At 42.6% G+C, this 18,945-nt stretch overlaps 1 protein-coding gene across 1 annotated transcript in view; it reads right to left on the bottom strand.

Moving 5' to 3' along the window:
- HMCN1 (hemicentin 1) overlaps nucleotides 1–18,945 on the bottom strand; it is a 165,482-nt gene that overhangs the window by 87,739 nt on the left and 58,798 nt on the right. Inside the window, exons 12-24 of the mRNA XM_088170182.1 lie at nucleotides 14,821–14,962; nucleotides 14,301–14,428; nucleotides 13,528–13,641; nucleotides 12,690–12,848; nucleotides 11,843–12,037; nucleotides 11,059–11,157; nucleotides 9,545–9,672; nucleotides 7,763–7,907; nucleotides 6,424–6,536; nucleotides 5,129–5,288; nucleotides 4,209–4,383; nucleotides 1,860–1,987; nucleotides 292–564 (exon numbers count right to left, since the gene is read on the bottom strand). Of these exons, the coding sequence (XP_088026308.1) occupies nucleotides 292–564; nucleotides 1,860–1,987; nucleotides 4,209–4,383; nucleotides 5,129–5,288; nucleotides 6,424–6,536; nucleotides 7,763–7,907; nucleotides 9,545–9,672; nucleotides 11,059–11,157; nucleotides 11,843–12,037; nucleotides 12,690–12,848; nucleotides 13,528–13,641; nucleotides 14,301–14,428; nucleotides 14,821–14,962 (1,959 nt within the window). The remainder of the gene's footprint in view (nucleotides 1–291; nucleotides 565–1,859; nucleotides 1,988–4,208; nucleotides 4,384–5,128; nucleotides 5,289–6,423; nucleotides 6,537–7,762; nucleotides 7,908–9,544; nucleotides 9,673–11,058; nucleotides 11,158–11,842; nucleotides 12,038–12,689; nucleotides 12,849–13,527; nucleotides 13,642–14,300; nucleotides 14,429–14,820; nucleotides 14,963–18,945) is intronic.

Genomic DNA, 18,945 nt, shown 5'->3' with positions numbered 1-18,945 from the left:
ATATTTAAATTGGCACATTGACCACTTACCCTTTCACCATTTCAACATCATTTTTTAATTTAAATATATATACATAGAGAAAGAGAGTGCACGCTTCTTTTTTTTTTTTTATTTCTGCAACCTCTCCAAAGACTATTTCCTCATTCTAATTCTCCTCAATTAACATCAGAACATAACATCTAAACCAGATGTGGCTTTTGCATCATGCAACTGCAGGCAAGGGAAAGCCCTGCAATGCCCCAGCCCCATGCCAGCCTGGGCCAGGGCAGGAGCGTGGCCCCAAACAAGCACCTTGCACTTGTAGTGTGACCTCTGCCGTGTCACTGCCAGCACTGTTGGTGGCCACGCAGGTGTAGATGCCAGCATCAGGGAGCTGGAGGCTGCTGATGGCCAGAGCTCCATTCGGGCTCTGCAGGAGCCTCCCCCCGTCTGCAGGCACGGCGCCTGTGCCTCGGAACCAAGAGACTGACGGGGCAGGGATGCCCTGGGCACTGCAGGGAAGCTCCACTCGCTGCCCAGCCTGAACTTTCAGAACTCGAGGCCCACGCTGGATCCTTGGAGGAACTGAGGAAGACAAGTTTAGTCCACAGAAATGTGAAAGAAACAACGTGCAGAATCATTCTGAAGGCTGGGAGAGCTAGGGGTGTTCAGCCTGGTGAAGAGAAGGTTTCAGGGAGACTGCAGAGTACCTTCCAGTGCCTACAGGGGCTCCAGGAGAGCTGGAGAGGGACTGGGGACAAGGGATGGAGGGACAGGACAAGAGGGAACTATTTTAAACTAAGAGAGAAGAGATTCAGACCAGGTATAAGGAAGAAATTTTCTATGGTGAGGGTGGTGAGGCCCTGGCACAGGGTGCCCAGAGAAGCTGTGGCTGCCCCTGGATCCCTGGAAGTGTCCAAGGCCAGGCTGGATGGGACTTGGAGCACCCTGGAGATAGTGTGAGGTGTCCCTGCCCATGGCAGGGGGTGGCACTGGGTGACCTTTAAAAGTCTCTTTCAACTCAACTCATTTTATGATCCTATGAAATTCTTTTCTATTTTTATCATTTTAGAAAATGTTCCTTATTTACTGAAATCAAATGCCCTAAGGTGACTACAAAAGCAGCCCTGCATGTTCTCTGCACAGAATAGCATAAGAGATACCCTGGTGCTGAATTCATTTGAACAAGCCACACTGCACAGCTCCCATAAGCACTGTCATATTCTGAGCACACTGGAAGAGCTGTGGGTACTGGCTCCTCATAACACAAAACAATTCAAAAGCTTTTATGATAGAGTTAATCATATTTTCCTTTTGGCATTTTAATTTCCTTTCCATAATCCCTGACCTTTGTACATTTCCAAACACAAGTTCAGACAAGGAGATAAAATATGACTGGAAGTGATTTCATCAGTCCTACAGAATAATATAAATCCACCATAAGTCTTTTGCCACAGTATTTTTTTTTCCCTAAGGATCGTTGGCAATAAAAAGACTTTTAAAAAATGCAAGAAACAATAACAAGTGACATTTTTCCCGACTTGACATTGTGAGTGTTTAAGAGACAGTGGTTGGGCTCCAGTATGGGGAGAGCAGGAGAGAGACAAAGGAGTGACACGAGAGAAAGGTAAGAAAATGGAGAGGGACAGGTCCTGGCTGGAGCCACTGGACACCTTTACACATATCTATGTATTTGTGGGTGTTTATACAATATTTCCTTTCCACAAAATAAATAAGTCACATATGAAGATAATGCAACCTGAAAGAACAGCAGTTGAGAGGATTTAAGGTCATTTAGGAAAAAAACTTTGAAAAACTCTTAAAGAGGCTCAGTTCCACGTGGAAATTTGCAGACAATGAAGCCTGGAGCTCCAACTCACCATGTACACTGAGCTTCACTGACTGAGTCACGTTCCCAGCAATGTTTGTGGCGACACAGATATACATTCCACTGTCTGACACTTGGGTCTCCCTGATCTTCATTGACCCTGAGGGGAGCAAAGTGTGTCTGGAAAAAGAAGAAGCAGATAAACCATATAAACATGTATGGAAAGGCAAATGACCTCTCCTTACACACTGCTAATGATTGCTACGAGCTAAAATAACACTACTCTGACCATATTATGCAACTATGACTTATAGTTACTCTTTTTTTTTCTCTAATTCTTTATGGGGCCCCTATATTCAGAATACATAACAAATATGCAAAATTTAAGATGCAAATTACAAAATTTGGTTCTAGATATTTATAGACTTATTAAAATGTGACAGAGGCAGAGAAATGGAGCTCTTCACCCCTCTTGTTAAAATTTTTTGCTAGCTCAGGTCAGCAGGGTCAGAAAGTTACAACTTTTATTAGTGCTTCATCCTGGCAAAAAATGATGTTACATTGATTCAAGATGGAAGACAAGATTTTGAATCAAAACTACCAGTTCTGGTGTTTATAGGAATTGCCATTATCTCCCAGTAAATAATTAACTACACAACATTAAGTTCTCCCACAGTTCTGGTCACAGATTTGTAACACCAGGAGCTACTTTGGCCAGCTAAGCCAAAATCTTCTGTAGGAGTCAAAGGTAACAGAGACAGGGAGAATAAGTGAGGAGGGAATAAAAAATGACAGCTAAGGATTGACAAGAAGAAATTCAAGCCTGGTAACTCAATATAACATCCCAAATTGGTGAGATCATCTGCCTTCCTCTCTGTGGCACTAATTAGGGCATTACCATAAGGACATAAATGGTGAAATTGGGGATGGCAATGGCTGGAGAGATGAATGGAAGGAAAGTGAAATGTATTTTCTCCAGTGTAAAATCTGTCTGATACAACTTCTCCTCCACTGCCTGTATATTTCCAAACTTTTTGGCACTTTTTTTATAAGCCCAAAAGACAAATTTCTGAGGCAACTTCTTCTCCTTGATTTTGTCCAGTAATTACATTTGCTTTCTGATAAAAGTTCCTTCATATCTGATTTCCCTCTCCCTTTGTTTACTGTTCACATTTCTAACAAGATCTTTGGGTGGTCTCAAACAGTTCTGTTTGTACTAATCTGTAACTTTTGCTGACATCTGTAAACAATTTTATGGAACGGGCTGAGCTGGACTTCTGTTCCTCTGGACAATTTGGATCTCACCACAACAGCCATGAGCAAGTACCCTAATTTATCAGTGTCTCCTGAGGTAAAACAAGGACAAGTAAGAGACCAAGAATGCAGAATTGTTAGTGCATGCAACGTGCTCACAGGACACAGCAGAAAATCCCTCATGGATTACTGACAAGCCAAATCCCTGCACACGAGCCTCCTTCAGCAGACACGGTGGCCAAAGATCTGCTGAGGCTGTCACAGGCTCCCAGGAACGCCTCCAAGGTGCAGGTTTGGCCACAAGAGAAGGAGGATCTCCAGTACAATTCCTTAGCTCAGACACTGGCTGATTCCATCCCTGGGATCACTGGTAGACACCAGCCATCACAGTGTGCCTGTGGCCAGCCTTGCCATCCCCCTGTTTTATGAACACAGCTGGTGCCTGGCCCTTCTGAGGGACCCTGAGGAGCAGAAAGCAGCAGTACAGCCTGTGACAGTACCTGGCACTGCACTGGGGAGCATCCAGGGAATAGTCACCAGCTCATCTCCCCTCTTGTTCTGTGCCACATTAAATAATAAGGGAGAACTCCAACAAGGTCCAACACAGCTCTTCATTCTCTGAGGCTGTCAGCGCAACATTTTACAAGTATTTAACTCTGCTTTCACATGTTCAAAAGTCTCTGGTGAGTTTTTGGGTCCAAAACACAGCAAGCAACACGCCCTTGTCAGCACACCCAAACATTTATCATCATCATCATCTGTATCCTACTGCCAGCCCAGACTTCATGTAAAGCATAGACAGTGATCCCCTGGGCATAAATGTGAAGTACATAAGAAACACAGTTTTTAAACAGTTATAATCATGCATAGATGATGTGGGTCTCTGGGCACCACCACAGTACAAATACCCAGGATCTCTTTCCTCCTGATTTTGGATATAAGCACGTGCTGGAATGTGAGCTGTGCAACTATGACAGGCTTAGCAGGCTTGGGAAAGAGAGTTTCAAGACCCAGTACAACAGGTCAGGCAGGACAAAGTAACACCTTCTGAGTGATCCTGTGGCAATCAGAAATCACACATCCTTCCAAAATCCTGATAGTTTAGAGGGAATTTTACTTCTATTTTGTTTTCATCAAATATTGTTACCTTGGAGAGAATGGAGATATGAGCTGCATGTCTTTGGCCCAGGTAATTATGGGGGGTGGCAAGCTCCTCACTTCACATGGAAGTGTGACATCTTCCCCTGCAGTTACTGAGACCTCTATGGGCTTATCATCTGCATTTCCTTGCTGCTCTCCAGGCCTGGACACTCTAGGTTTCACTATAACATGGAACACATTAAGAAGCTGCAATGAATATACAAATTTGTACAAATGTAACACCATACAACATCTCGGTTTTTGTCAGGTATAAAACATTACAATCCTGTTTTAATGACCGGTCTGCAACAGAGATAAATCACGGCCATACTGATGTATAGTGCCTGTAGCTCATACACCAGCTGATGCCCCCATGGAATAGCACAAATAGCAGAAAGCCTGGACTATCCTTTCAAAAAGATGGACACAACAGATGGTTGTAATTCCTGCATGTGCTGAGCTCTGTATTGCACAGGTAGTTAGCAACCACTCCCTGAACTGAAACACCAGAAACTCCAAGCCACAAAAGCCTTGCAAAGCACACCTACACCTGAACCAATTTTTAATAACATTGGATTGATGATGACAGGAAGGCTTGGGACTGGTGGGATTAAAGGATCTTCATTCTTCTCTCAGCAGGAAATTCTACTCCTGTGCAGATGCTTCATATCCACTTCCATAAAGCTGAAATTATGCTCAATCCAAGGTCCGTGAACTCGGGGTAAGAGGGATAAGGAGGCTTAAAGGGAATTATAGTGGCTGAAGGACAGGCCTTTTGGGATCAGCCATGTATAAAACTACCTGGTTTGGGGATCCCAAAGCACTGACTAGAGAAAAGCTCCCATCCCATGTGCCCTGGTTGTGCCTAGCTCCCAATGCACTGGATGGGTGACAAGGACCCTGCAGCTGAGCTGAGGTGACACCCACCATAGACAGTCAGCTGCACCTTCCTGGTGGCATAGCCAGCAGCGTTGGTGGCAGTGCACACGTATTCCCCACTCTCTTCTCCCCCTGGGGACACCACATACAGGCTTCCATCTGACCCTGCTGAGAACCTCACGTTGCTGGGAAGGATTACCTCTCCTTTCTGTGGAAAGAAAAATAATAAAAGTCCACAGTGTCTGGATTTTCCAAAATAAAGCAAATAACAATTATTTAATTCAATAAAAGTTGCTTTTGTTTTTTCGAGGCTGTGATGGACAAAATATTTTACATTAGCTAAGAAACTTGGCCCTAAAATTCCATTTATACAAACTAATTAACTACAATTAACTTTTCACAGTCCTTAAGTATCATTTTCTAAGTAGTAACAAGAACAGAAGCACAGGGATTCTTATGCAGAAAGCCTGCTACATTTTACAGACCCAAAACCTTAAAAGAAAATTTAAAAAATAATATTCAAGAATAATAATCAACGGAGTTAATTTTGACATTGATTTCTGATGTCAAACTGAATCTTGTATACATTACACAAATTTGTTCTTAGTCAACTGCTTCCTCATCGTGTAGTTGAATAAGTGATAAAATAAAGAAAAATAAATCCTCCCATGTTCTCTTCCCTACCAGACCAACAGTTAACCATGTTCTATTCCTTCTTTGAAACAAAGCTGCTCCCAAGGTCCCAATCAGTTACATCTGCACAGCTTCTGAGGTCCCAGAAGCAACTTCACACCACATCATGTGAGCTGTAACATACCCCAAATAACTGTTACTACCAGAAATTACCCTGTTCAAGGAGGGAAAATAAAACCCAACTGGCTTCAAGACAAATTCCCTCAAAGGCTGAGGTCCTCCTCAGTGCACATCTTATCAAGGTCATGACTGAAAAGTCATGAGCTAACCCCACAATGCCATTATTAAATACACTTTCCTCAGAGAAAAAAGTCAGAGCTCCACAAGAAAAACAAACTCTTAGTCTGTGGCAGGCTGCCTAAACTCAAATTATCAACTCACAACAGGAACAGGAACAATTTCTAAAGTGTAAAACCCATAAAGATACAGCGATAACCTAAGCCCTGCCAAAGAATAGAACACTGAGCTGCAGCAGGACCACAGCCAAAAGTTCTGCTCTAAGAAACAAAAGCAGCTCTGAACAGAGAGAGATTTCCAGATCCCTCACAACTGGAGTTTTGGGCCATGTTCTTTAATTATAGTTTTTATGACAACTAAATTACACGTTCAGCCCATTTTTCAGCATGAGCAGCTCAAAGGTGAGGGATTACCTTGGACCAGACAATGGATGGCTTGGGAACTCCACTCGCTTTGCAGGGCAGTGTCACTGGGATTCCTTCAATGGTGCTGAATATCTGCTGTCCATGATGAATGACAGGCAGGACTACAAACACATGCAAATATTAAAGACATCCAGAACTCATTTCAACGTGGCACAATTGATGTATGATAAAATCCTTATATCCAATTACTACTTCCTACAGGCAAGCAGGGTTTGGGACCTTTAAGCCTCTTCTCCAATCTTAACATGGAAAAGGAGCCACTTTCCAGCCTTTCAGGACAGAATAAATCCCTGTTCACTACACAGCCTGCCAGCCATAGGCTCATCACTGCATTATGTGCAGGCAGTTTTAAACTGACTGCAGGTTGTATTTCACTGACTGAAATTATTTCAGAAGGGCTTTGTCACATTATCATCTGACAACATTTTAGGCTTTGCTTCTCAAAATCAGTAACAGGAGACAATAAAAACCTGAATTTCCTCACTCAGTTGAGCTGCCTTTGAAGTAACAGAAAAATAAGGTAAGATTTAAGGGTACAATACCAAAACCAATATGTTTCTAAACACACACAAAGATATTCCTTTCTGTTCTCAAGCTCTGAAACATTCAAAAAACTAGCGTTGAGATGGAAGATCTTATGAGAACTTGCCTGTACTAAAAATTTATAGCCATTCTTTATATAAAAAGAGGTTTCAGCATCTTCAGTGAAGCTTAAAATAAATCTCCCACGATTAACTTAACATGTGAGAAAATTTAACACGTGAGAAACCATAAAGTGATTGAGCTAACACAAATATGCTCAGCTGAAACACAGATGGATTACCAGAGTGCTAACACTTTGTCTTGCTGTCAGTGCAGTTTTTGGTATGTTTTAATTAAAGAGAAAAAATAAGGGGGAGGAGAATGGGGATTACACCAAAAACAACAAACAAATTATGACTTTTACCAAACTCATAATTCATTTTCTTTCATTTTAATTCTCCCATGAGCTGTGCTTCCTTACCCCAGTTATGAAACATTCAGACAGCACTTCTCACGGTTTTCCAGCAAACTCCCACTTGCACCTGTTTTTTAACTAAACCAGATGAAGCCAGCACAGCCCCGCCTTTCAATGAGGATCCTTTGCGAGCACGAGATTGTTTTATTTGATTTTACTCAGAACCAGCCTTGCTCACTCCCCGTGCAGTGGATCCAGTGTCCCCCCCGTGTTACTTTACAAAGCAGCGCCGTGCCAGAAGCGGCAGCGAGAGCAGCCCAGCACTGGAGGCTGCTGTGGCCAGTGGTGGCCCTGCTCGCCCCCGGGCACGGAGGGCAGGCTGCTGCTCACCGAACACGTGGACAGTGGTGGTGCTGTTGCTGGTGCCCGCCACGCTGCTGGCCATGCAGGTGTAATCCCCGCCGTCCTGCAGCCGAACCCGCTCCAGGTGCAGGCTCCCGTCGCTGCGCACGCTCACGTACGGATTGGGAAGCAGCTGCCAAGGGAGAGACGGAACCTTTCACTGGCAGAATACTCCCTAACAATGCTCGCTTTGGGATGCTCCGTGGATTTGCTTGACTATGTCACGTTGTTAAAAATTATGTGTTCCTGGAGAATTTTACTAGAGTTTTTCCTACTTTCCATCTTTCATGCAAAGCTGCTTTTACTTAAGAGTTTTAGTAGCACCTCATATTTACTGCTGGAGTGAGAGTAAGAACTGCAAGAGCTACTCTGCTCTGCCACAGCACATCCTGTGCTGCCACTCCTGCTTTTAATGAAGCAAACCCAAATTTAGCTCAATTATTTCACTGTATTTTTATTGGTTACTCCTGTACTTGGTAAGTGCAGTGACTTGTTCTTCTTCCACAAGTAGACTATTTTCCTTTACAGCTATCAAAACCTTCTTCTAACTTCCACATGCATCAAACAGATCAGCTCTGAAGCAAACCATTGTGAAAGAGAATGGTAACTTTCACCAAGGAGTAATCCTTGAAGAGTTATATATCCTACAGCAACATCAAGCTGAGCTTGGCAGCACAGCCCTGTCTCATAAAGGGTTGTTAGAAAGCAAATCTGTTCCAGTCACACTCAGAAGCAGCTGAATTCTTCTCTAAATATAACTTACTCCAACACTTTCCTTGGAGCACAGTTTTTCCCAGCAGTTTACAATGACAGGAAACCAGCACTACTAGAGAGAGGAATTAGCAACTCAACAAGGAGGATCCTGCCAGCATTTCTCACAGAGCTTACAGCCTGGGCTCCTTGCACAGCCTAAGGAAAAACCAGAGATTCCCAGAGACACCTAGACTGAGCAGGAAACCTGAACAGGAGTCAAGTAGTACCAGGTTCTGCTTTGTGAAAATAAATTAGGCATTTTGCTACAATATTTTAATTCCAGTTGTGCAGAAAGGGTTTTAGGGAGAAATTAGCAACAAAGATAGAAAGCAGCTTCATAGGGTAAAGTCAGAAATTTTAGTATTAAAGAACTGAAGTTTCATACACACAGGCAACCCAGTGGTGTCTACAGAACCTTTCTAGAATCTCCAAGTGGTTTGGGTGGGAAGGGACCATAGAGATCACCTAGCTGTGTCTGCAGGAGGTATAAACTGGCAATGGTATGTTCCCAAAGGGGAAAATAAAACACTCATTCATGCTCTGAGTAGAGCACCACCAGGAAAGGAGGATAGGGAACAGGGACACTGGAATTTACCTCAGCCCATCAGCAACAGGAAAATTAAAACATCCTAAATCTACAGAAATTTTCTGGTACCTTTATTTTTAAAAACCTACTTTTGTCATTCTAGTAGTCATATTCCATTAGCATTCCCACATTCAGAGTCCAAGGCTGAAGTTCACGAGCTAAAAAATTGCATAAAACTCCTTTGAAAGCAAGCAAAACAGAAGATAAAAGGATAATTCACAAATACTTTGGCTCCAAGTTATTTTCTAGACCTCCACATCCCTCACTGCCATCTCCTATTCCCTCATCTGTACTTCAGGATCAGAAATTCCCTGGCATGGGCAGTGATCACATTAACTTTTGTAAATCAAACCAAGCTGTTATCATGCCTTGAGATGTCAGTTGTAGCTTTCCTCTGCCAATAAATCTCACAGGAAACAAACTGGTCTTACCACCACATTGTTTTTAATCCACCTCCTGTCTGGAATGGGGTTCCCAGCAAGCAGAACACAAGGCAAAGTGAGCTGCTGGCCCTCAATGACATTGGCTGTGGCAGGGCTTGCTCCAATCCGAGGAGTGACTTGAACAAAAGGAAGAACAAGAAGAAATTATTAGGAATTTTTATATAGTCATATAAAGTATTAAATTAAATTAATATGAAATTGAAGACATGAAAAAAAGATAAATGTGTAGGGGAGGGGTAGCACAAGAGATGGGAAGCTGGGGAAATACACAAACAGTGATCCTTAGCCTAAGGAATGGCAGCAAATGGAAGATGCTGTCCAGCTGAAACTGGATCCTATCAAGGGTTTCCCTGGGAACTCATGCTCCCCTGGTACCAAGTTGAAGTATCATTTTTCCTTACTTGGGCAAAATATAGAACAGAAGTAGTGGGTTTGGAGAGGACAAAAAGTAAGTTGTAATTTCCACTGGGCATAAAATTGTGAAGGATCAAAAGAGAGGTCAGAGCCCAGCAGAAAATCGGCACATTCTGTGAAAAGCCAACAGCAACACACCTGGGCACACGGCTGCAAAATTAAATTAAGTACTGGGCATTAAATAATACTTTTAAACAGGTAAAACCATGTCTATCAAACACTATCAGTATTACTGGCTCTTGCAATAAGTTTGAAGTTAACAAATGGTTTCTTTGATGGCAGAGAAACTCTGTTCTTATCCTCATGCAAATGTACACATTCCATTGCATTATTTTTCCTTTTATTGCCAGATGTCAAACTGAGAAAACAACCAATCCTCTAACAGCACGGATATTTGAAAGAGAGTAGGGTTAGATGGGATATTGGGAAGGAACTGCTCTCTGTGAGGGTGGGGAGGCCCTGGCACAGGGTGCCCAGAGAAGCTGTGGCTGCCCCTGGATCTCTGGAAGTGTCCAAGGCCAGGCTGGATGGGGCTTGGAGCAACCTGGGCCAGTGGAAGGTGTCCCTGCCCATGGCAGGGGGTGGCACTGGCTGGGCTGTAAGGTCCCTCCCAACCCAAACCATTGTGGGATTCATTTATTGTCTTTTTGGACACCAAGATTCCTTCCCACCTATCTCAACGTTGTCACAACCACGTTCATTGCTGCTTTTTTTTGTTGTTTTTTTTAAAGATTAATTAAATGGCAGGAACCCCATCACTAGCATTCATCATTATGGTGATTTCTCATTCCTCAATAAACTTACTTAGGAATAAAAAAAAAAAAAAAGATAAATCACTTCTTTAAGGTCCAAGGTAAAAGTGTGGGTGGAACTAATTCCAGTTAGTGCAGCCAGTCAAAAAAAGGTTCTAACAAGCAAAATCCACCGAAATCAATTGCAATATCCCATGTAAATGTTTTCTAATTCAGTTTCTATGGATGACACACAAATACAGCACACAGATAAGTCAGCATGTATGGACATAACCCCCAGGCATCCTGTGTGCTGCCCAAACACCAGCAGCTCCCACTGCCATGCACTGCTCTTACCCAGCCCTGTCACGGTGACCGTGGCTGGCCGGGACTGAATCCTTCCAAACTGGTTCTCAGCTTCACACACATAGGTCCCTTCATCACTGACCCACAGATCTACAGGGGGAGAAAAGAGCTGGTTGCAGCATCTGAAATGATACATGGACAGCCAGCCCCTCCCTCTGCACATGGACACCACGTCCTCGTCTCCCCCACCTTCAAACACTCAGTTTGAAACAGAGCATTTCTTTCCATCAGTCACCAAGTACAGATGCAATGAAAATACAGAAAGGAATTGAAAGCTAATTAAGAAGACAGAATAATATTGCTTAGCATTAGAGTGACTGAAATGCTCCAAAATAATCAAAATCACAAAGCCACTTGAAAAGTTTTTTATTATTACCCAAATTAGGACAGGTCTAAAACACTGAGTTTGGAACCAATTCTCTGCTAAAAAAAACCCAACCACCCAAAAAAACCACAAACAAACAAACCAAAACAAAAAAAACCAACCCCACCAAAACAAAACAAAAACCACAAAAAATGAAAATTCATGCTCCTCAGGATCAGAGACTATAGGCCACGTGTATTTCAATGAAGATATATTAATCTGCATGAAGAAGATTGAAGCCAATGACCAAACACAACTGAATTCAGAAGCTCACAGCTAAATGAACTGCATGTCAACAGCAATGACATCAGTATCACAAACACAACCTGTGATAAAAATCCAGCCTTTTTCCATAGTTCATTGTCTTAGTTCCTCATGGAATTCTGTTCTTTTGAGGTTGGGTCTACCTACTGTGGATGGCCAGTGCGCCTGTCCTGAGCTGGCTGCTGGAGCTGAGTGTGGAGGGCCGGGAGAAGAGGGGAGCCCCATCCAGCCTCCTCCATGTGACCCTGGGCTCCGGGTAGCCCTGCACGTAGCATGGCAGTGTCACGTTGGAGCCCAGATCCGCGGATTCGTCACCCGGCTCCTGGGTGAAAACGGGCGGAGCTGGGGAGAGAGCACGCACACAAAGTGAGCACTGCAGCACAGCAATCCCACTCCCCAATGCCACTGAGGGCCTCAACTTATGTCCCACTCTGCACAGGTTCTCTTCTAACATTCCCAACTCCAGAAACATTCTAAGGATCAGCATGGCTAAATTCCTTGTCTCTGCAGACAGTGCCATTCGTTCAGAAAGCAGATGTGCCTGACAGGAACATTTAACAGGCTGCAATGTGTCAGGCCACAGGCAGATGGAAAGAATTAGGAAAAGAGGAGAGGAAGGGCTAAATTGTACAGTAACCCCACATTATAACTCAAGTTTGTGTAATTAATTCTCTATTTGAGAATTCTGTTAGGTTGAGGTTTGAACAGCTTCCTCCTCCTGTGCCTCTCTTCCTCCACATAACTCTTATACTTCGCAAAAGAAGTTAAGACTGGGCTGGAAACAGCTTTAAGGTCTCTTCCAACCCAAACCATTCCGTGATGCCAAGCTGGAGTCCAAATGGGGCAAGGAAACTGCTCAGTCAACACCACCAAAAGGTGTTCCCAGCACACACAGAGATCTGTTAGAAAGGTTCAGGGAGCCAAAGCACCACTCCCTGACCAGTACAGAAACTCTGCAATCTGAATGTGTCCCACACAGGTTTTAACTACTTACAGCCAACATCCAGAGTTATGTGGCCAGCAGCCCTCCCTGCCTCGTTGGTGGCCACGCACTGATAGTCACCAGCATCCAGGTCTTGTGTTTCCTGGATCTTCAAAAGACCCCGGTGAATATCAATAATGAGAAATGCTGATGGCCTCAACTCTAAGTCACCTAAGTCCAGACAGAAAAAGGCAATATAACAGTTTATATCAAATATATACTTATATTTATGAAAATTATCCCAACAAAACAGTGTCCAAGTTTGAGTTAGTTCACAACACAGCTGTAGGAATTTAGCAGATGAGAACTCTGACTCCCACTCAACTGAGAGGAAAAGTCCACTACTACATTAAATACATCCTTTTTTATTTATTGGTTCCATAAGGCAAACACAAACCCAAGTACCTTTGGGCAGAGATCAGCACTAGTACAGTGTGTCAGGCTTTATGTCGCCTTCTCTAATTAGAGGCTACATGAAAACAGAACAAGAAAGGCTTCAGAAAAATGTTTTGTGGTTTTTGTAGCATAAAGCTAAACATTTTCTGAAAGAATGAACCTTATTTAAGCAGGCAGAAGGCTCAGCTTTGTTTTACTATTATTATTAATTATGCTACTATTATTTTATGCTACTATTATTATTGATTATAGTGTGTTAATTCACCATATTTAAATAGAAGCAGGAATTTATGCCCTAGAGGTCAATGCCATTTCTTCTAGATTTAGAGAATTTCACAGGTCTATCACTGATTAAATACAGCGTGATGCTCTTGAGAGAAATTAAGTCACTTCCAGACCATTGTTCTAAATATTGCTGCTAAATAAATGACTCAATCACCAAGCAATAGCACACCTTTAAACCATTTCACTTGAGGGGGTGGGATTCCAGTAGTTTTACACTCCATAACAGTCGTGTCTCCAAGACCAACCAGAATTTCACTCTGAACTACAGTCAATGTTGGCTCCTCTAAAAAGAAACAAGACAGAAAAAAATGAGCTCTTCACCCAAAGTATAGGTAATTTTTAAGATATAAACCACAAAAGACTCTAATTTTCCCATGATATATGGAAGAATGTTTGCATTAAAAGTCAAACAGACTTAAAAGTCAAAGATAAACACTGGGAAACAAGGAAAAGTAAAGTCTTGTCCAGAGCACCTGAATCATATGCAGAATGTACAGGAAATATAAAGACAAAATCAGAAAAGTTTCACCATGTAGAAAGTACAAACATGAAGAGTCATTCTCCTTCTCCAGCCAGATATCAGTCATAAAACAGTTTAATACTTTGCTATCAGTGTTTTAACACAGTATTTTGATACAGAAACACAATTTTTTTTCCAAAGAATCACTCATGTTTCCCAGCCCATCCCATAGTAAGACTATTTTTAGGGGTTTTTTTAAACCTAAAGAGCTTTCTTTTTAGAAAGAGCATCAAGCTCCAAATACTACCTAACAATACTACTCAGGTTTTAACAGAAAACAAAAGGGATATTTGTGAGCTGTTCATCATATCTTCTGAGATTTTTGAAATTTCTACTAGTACATTCTGCAGGGTTCTACTCATTTGAACAGATGATAAATTAGTTTCTTTTTAAAATTTCATTACATTGTTTTTATTGCTTACCGATGTATGTGAGGATGGATGTCTCTTTCTCTGTCCCAGCTGAGTTACTTGCCAAACAGCCATAAATTCCTGCATCTCTGGGAATTGCCTTTCTTATGATTAAGGTGCCTTCTGGGGTCATTCTGTACCTGGGAACACAAAGGGGACCAAGCAAAACTGTTAGAAAGAACAGTGGTTATATCCACACTCCAGGCAGCCACAACAGCATGAGTAGATGTTTATAAATAGGTGTTTCCAGGATTTTTTCCTCATGATAAATACTATTAGTACTATTATATCTAGCACTACATTTTGTGAAAACTACATAAATTAATCTTGTAAAACAACCTGAAGAAGAGAACTAAAGTGTTTCTCTGTTAGAGATGAGGCAATTACAATTAAAGAGTTATTGAAGTAAAGACTGAGGTACTATTTCCAAAACTCATAGACTCCTGTTGAAGTAGTAGAATATTTTGGCACAATTTAAACCTTCCTTCTCACATATGATATTAAAATAAATGGAGACAACTTCAAGTCCCACCTGCTGGAGCCCATGATAAACATATCGTTGAGTGTCCACACAATTGTTGGCTTTGGGTAACCCGTGGCAGAACACCTGATGGACACTTCAGAACCTTCTGTAAAAGTCTGGTTCTTGGGTGAAATTACAAGCCTTGGAGGTTCTACCAAAAGAAATTAAAAGCAGCAATTTAAAATGTGTTGTTAGAAAACACAGGTTATGATATTCCCATTTTCAAATAGCTCCATGGTGAGAAAGCAACCCAATGAAGGTCAGAGCCTACTTGTTTCCACTGACATAGTCAATCAAAGTCTCAGACTAAACCACCTTTATAAGAGGCATTAGGTCAGAATTCAGATATTGGCCTTCCTGAGGTTTAAAAAGCAGCAGGAGAGCCAATTCTGGCAAACACTAGACAATGAGCAATGTGGACGGTGTCCCTGCCCATGGCAGGGGTCAGAACTAATTGAGCTTTAAGGTTCTTTCCAATACACACCATTCTGTGATTCTGTGACATTTATTCAGATTACTGGACACTAAAGCCCATAAACCTTCAGGTAGCTCAATTGTCAGAATGTAAGCTGTGGGATAAGAATGAAAGTCACGATATATGTGCAGACACACAAGTGGAAGAGAAGTGAATCTGCAGTGTTAACAATTGTAAAGCATGTTACGGATTTCAGGGGAGCTTTCACTAGAAAAGCAATTGGTGAACTCAATAGAATTCAGTCATTTTTAACCCAGAGAGGTTGTGGATCCTCATCCCTGGAAGTGTCCAAGGCCAGCTTGGACAGGGCTTGGAGCAACCTGGGATAGTGGAAAGTGTCCCTGTCCATGGCAGAGAGTGGCACTGAATGGATTTTAAGGCGTCTCCAACACAAACCATTCTGTGATTCCATAAGAGATATTAAGAGGGATAAACAAAAAGAAGCCTTCAGCATCAATTGGCCAGTCACACTCATCTGTTTTTCTGGCGTCAACTAAGGGAACCTAACTAAAAATTAGCATCACCTTGACAAATAATCTTGCCTTATTCACTTGTCAGTTGCCTTACTTAGCTACCAAATTCCCAGTGATGCCATTCCCAGTCCCTTCTCATCCCCACCAAGGTGCAGGGTGTGCTGTCCTGTAGCATCCCCTGTCCTGGTAGTCTGCAGAGGGGCACCCACATGTTGCAAGTAAAGAAAGAGAATCACAGAATGGTCTGGGTTGGAAAGGACCTTAAAGATTATTTATTCTATCATGTGCCTGGATACCTTCCACCAGACCAGGTTGCTCCAAGCCTCAAATAGTTCTAAAGAACAGCCTAGAGAGAGGCACAAAAGGCCCTAAACTGTTTTTGATTTTTTTTAGTACAGACACCTTGCATTTAATTAACTTTAGATTTGAAATAGCAACTGAAGCAGCAGTACTTCAGTTTTATTCTCGACCTCATTTTCACAGTATTTAAAGATTGCAGAGCAGTATAACCAGCTCCTCTGCCCATTATCACAGCATGCATTCACAGACCTAAGTGAGCAATATTCACACCATCAGTTAGAGAGAGATCTGAAAGACCAGTGTATTTATTTCTGTATTGTATCTTTTCAGAGAAAAGAGCAGGAAAAAAAATCAGAGTTATGCCACAAAGGTAATTCTCCTTTCATCCATCTGGGCAGTCTGTTCCCTGGAGTTCTTCCACATAGTAGTACACTCATGCTGAAACCCCACTGTGTTCATCCAGACCTGGTTTCTGCTCCTGGCTGGGATGTACTTGAGTATCAGCATTGCTTTGTTGAGCCAAGTCACACACGCTGTCTCCTGGGCTATTTTTTTTTTATTTTCAGCTGTATTCCAGTTCTGGGCACTGGGAAGTGCCCCCAGCAGTCCCCCAGGAGAATGTTCCCCAGGCAGCACCGGGACCCACTTTTCCCCACTGCCCATCTAAGGCAGCTTTTCAGAGAGCAGGACAGCACTCCTGTCACCCCCTGGCTTGGCCAAACAGCACTTGCACAACTCTTATTACAGCAATGACAACTCTTCAATGCCCAAAGGAGACACTTGACTCAGGTGAAGCACACAATAAATCTGTTTATTTCCTGCAGGTGTGGCTGGACACTGCATTGTTTAACAGTGCTCCCTGCAAGTAGGTGCTGAAAGGTGCTGTGATGGTGATCCCAGACAGGCACTTGAATACTTTTAAATAATAAGATGTAGGAAACCCACTATGGTGTGAAGAGAACAGTAACTACAGCATGTATGATTTTATTTCGCCTATACATTCACATAAAAAGATGCACTTGAGCAGGACGCTGATTTCACCGCTTGCTAACCCAATGCCAGAATTCAGATTACTGACTCATAACATCTCCACTAATCCCAACCTAAACACAAGCCACAGTCTCTCCCCATTACACAGCTGTGTTGCAGGGGTAAAGGAAAGTTGCAATAATCAAGATAACCCCTTCCTGGTCTGCTCTGAAGTACAGACCCAGTCTGGGTCTAGTTTGGCCAGTGAGCCAGCCACAGCCGGGATCAGCCTGACACTGTGGAAAGCAACACCCTAAATTCGGGGACATTGTTAAGTTAGGGAGAGTTAACGTTTGTGCACTCGGGGTCATGGGAGTGACTATGTAAATAAGAGTTATGTTGCCACTTATGATTAGTTACACTGTTTCTAGAATGTTAATCTGGGAGTTCACAAGTTGTGTTCACCCCTTGTTGGGGGTCTTGGTCTCTGGCTGCATTCAGGAGAGCTCCTGTGTTACAGGGAAGAAGAACAAAGGATTTTCCACCCAAGACCTGACACCTGCTCTTTTTTCTTCCATGCTGACTCATCGCAATTGTCACCTGTCCCCACGGGCATGGGCCAGCAATGCAACACTCTTATACCAGAACACATGAAAAACCAAGATTATCATAAAATCACATTTAGCATCACCCAAATTTCCGGGGATTAATGGTGTAGTTGAAATTCTTCAAGGGGAAGAAGGAAACAAAAAAGCCACCACAAATCAATCTCTTCACCATGCGTACATACTGTTTCAATTTTTTTAAAAAGCATGCAAATTCCTACATCCCCCCCAGAAATCAATATTACTGAGATGTATATTTGAAAACACCACAAACAAAACATCAAGCTTTCACCATATGCTATATTAATTGAGCCTAAAAAATAGGCAAATAGCAAACTCACATTTCACCTACCAGGCTGTAACAAAAACAGAAAGAAAAGGTTTAAATGTTCATGGAATTCCAGTCATCAGTGACAAACATATTGAAAAATACATAGGATCACCAATGTTTCACACTCCTGGCCAATCTCCAGCCTCACACAGCTGCAATATACTCCTCTAGGCACCTGAAGAAGTAAGGAATCCCCTCATAAACTCATTTATGTTTCCATACAAGACTGACCTGATGGGACGACTGGAGCAACTCACACTACATAGCCACTTTTCACAACTCCAAATTTGAGCATATACTTTTTAGTCCTAGCACTCAGTGGGCATCAAGACTCCTTGGGATTTATCAAACTGTATTCCAGGAGCTTCCAGAGTGCTCTGGGCAGCACCCCAGCCTACAGAGAGGCCCGAGTTCCACACAGGGCTGTGCCCTACCTGTGTCCTGGCCGTGGGGAGCAGTGAGAGGCTTGGGGACACAGTGTTGTTCTCCTGAGCACAGAGCACACAGCTGGGGCACAAAGTCAGCCCCACAAAGACTCCAGGCTGTATTTGCACAGCTGCTGGCACAGGAGTCACGTGAATGTTCCCTTCCAGAAACAGCAGCATCAAACCCAACACTTCCAAAACAAGGGTTCACTACAACCTTCCTCAGTAGGAAAAGCAGATGCTGGGTTATTTTTAGAGCCACCAGCATTTGTTCTCTGCCTTAACTTCCTCATGAGAGAGAAAACAAGGATGAAAGCAGTGTTTATTCTCTTATGATCCAAAATTCAGAGATCTACAGGGAGCTGGTCCAACAATAATAAAGGGCATCAGGATAAATTCAATTTGACGTTCTGAATTACTTACATCTACACAAAGCACGGAGCCATCTCCATCAGTCAACAAGATTTCAAATTTCCCTCTTTGGCATGTTAATAGTGACAAGCCCATAAAGCTGTAGCTTTTACATCTGGCCACCCTTTACTCTTTGCTGCCAAAT

Source organism: Sturnus vulgaris, chromosome 9 (genome assembly GCF_052056855.1).
Source record: "Sturnus vulgaris isolate bStuVul1 chromosome 9, bStuVul1.hap1, whole genome shotgun sequence".
In the NCBI taxonomy this organism is placed as follows: domain Eukaryota; kingdom Metazoa; phylum Chordata; class Aves; order Passeriformes; family Sturnidae; genus Sturnus; species Sturnus vulgaris.
This window is presented reverse-complemented; position numbering and strand designations above follow the sequence as displayed.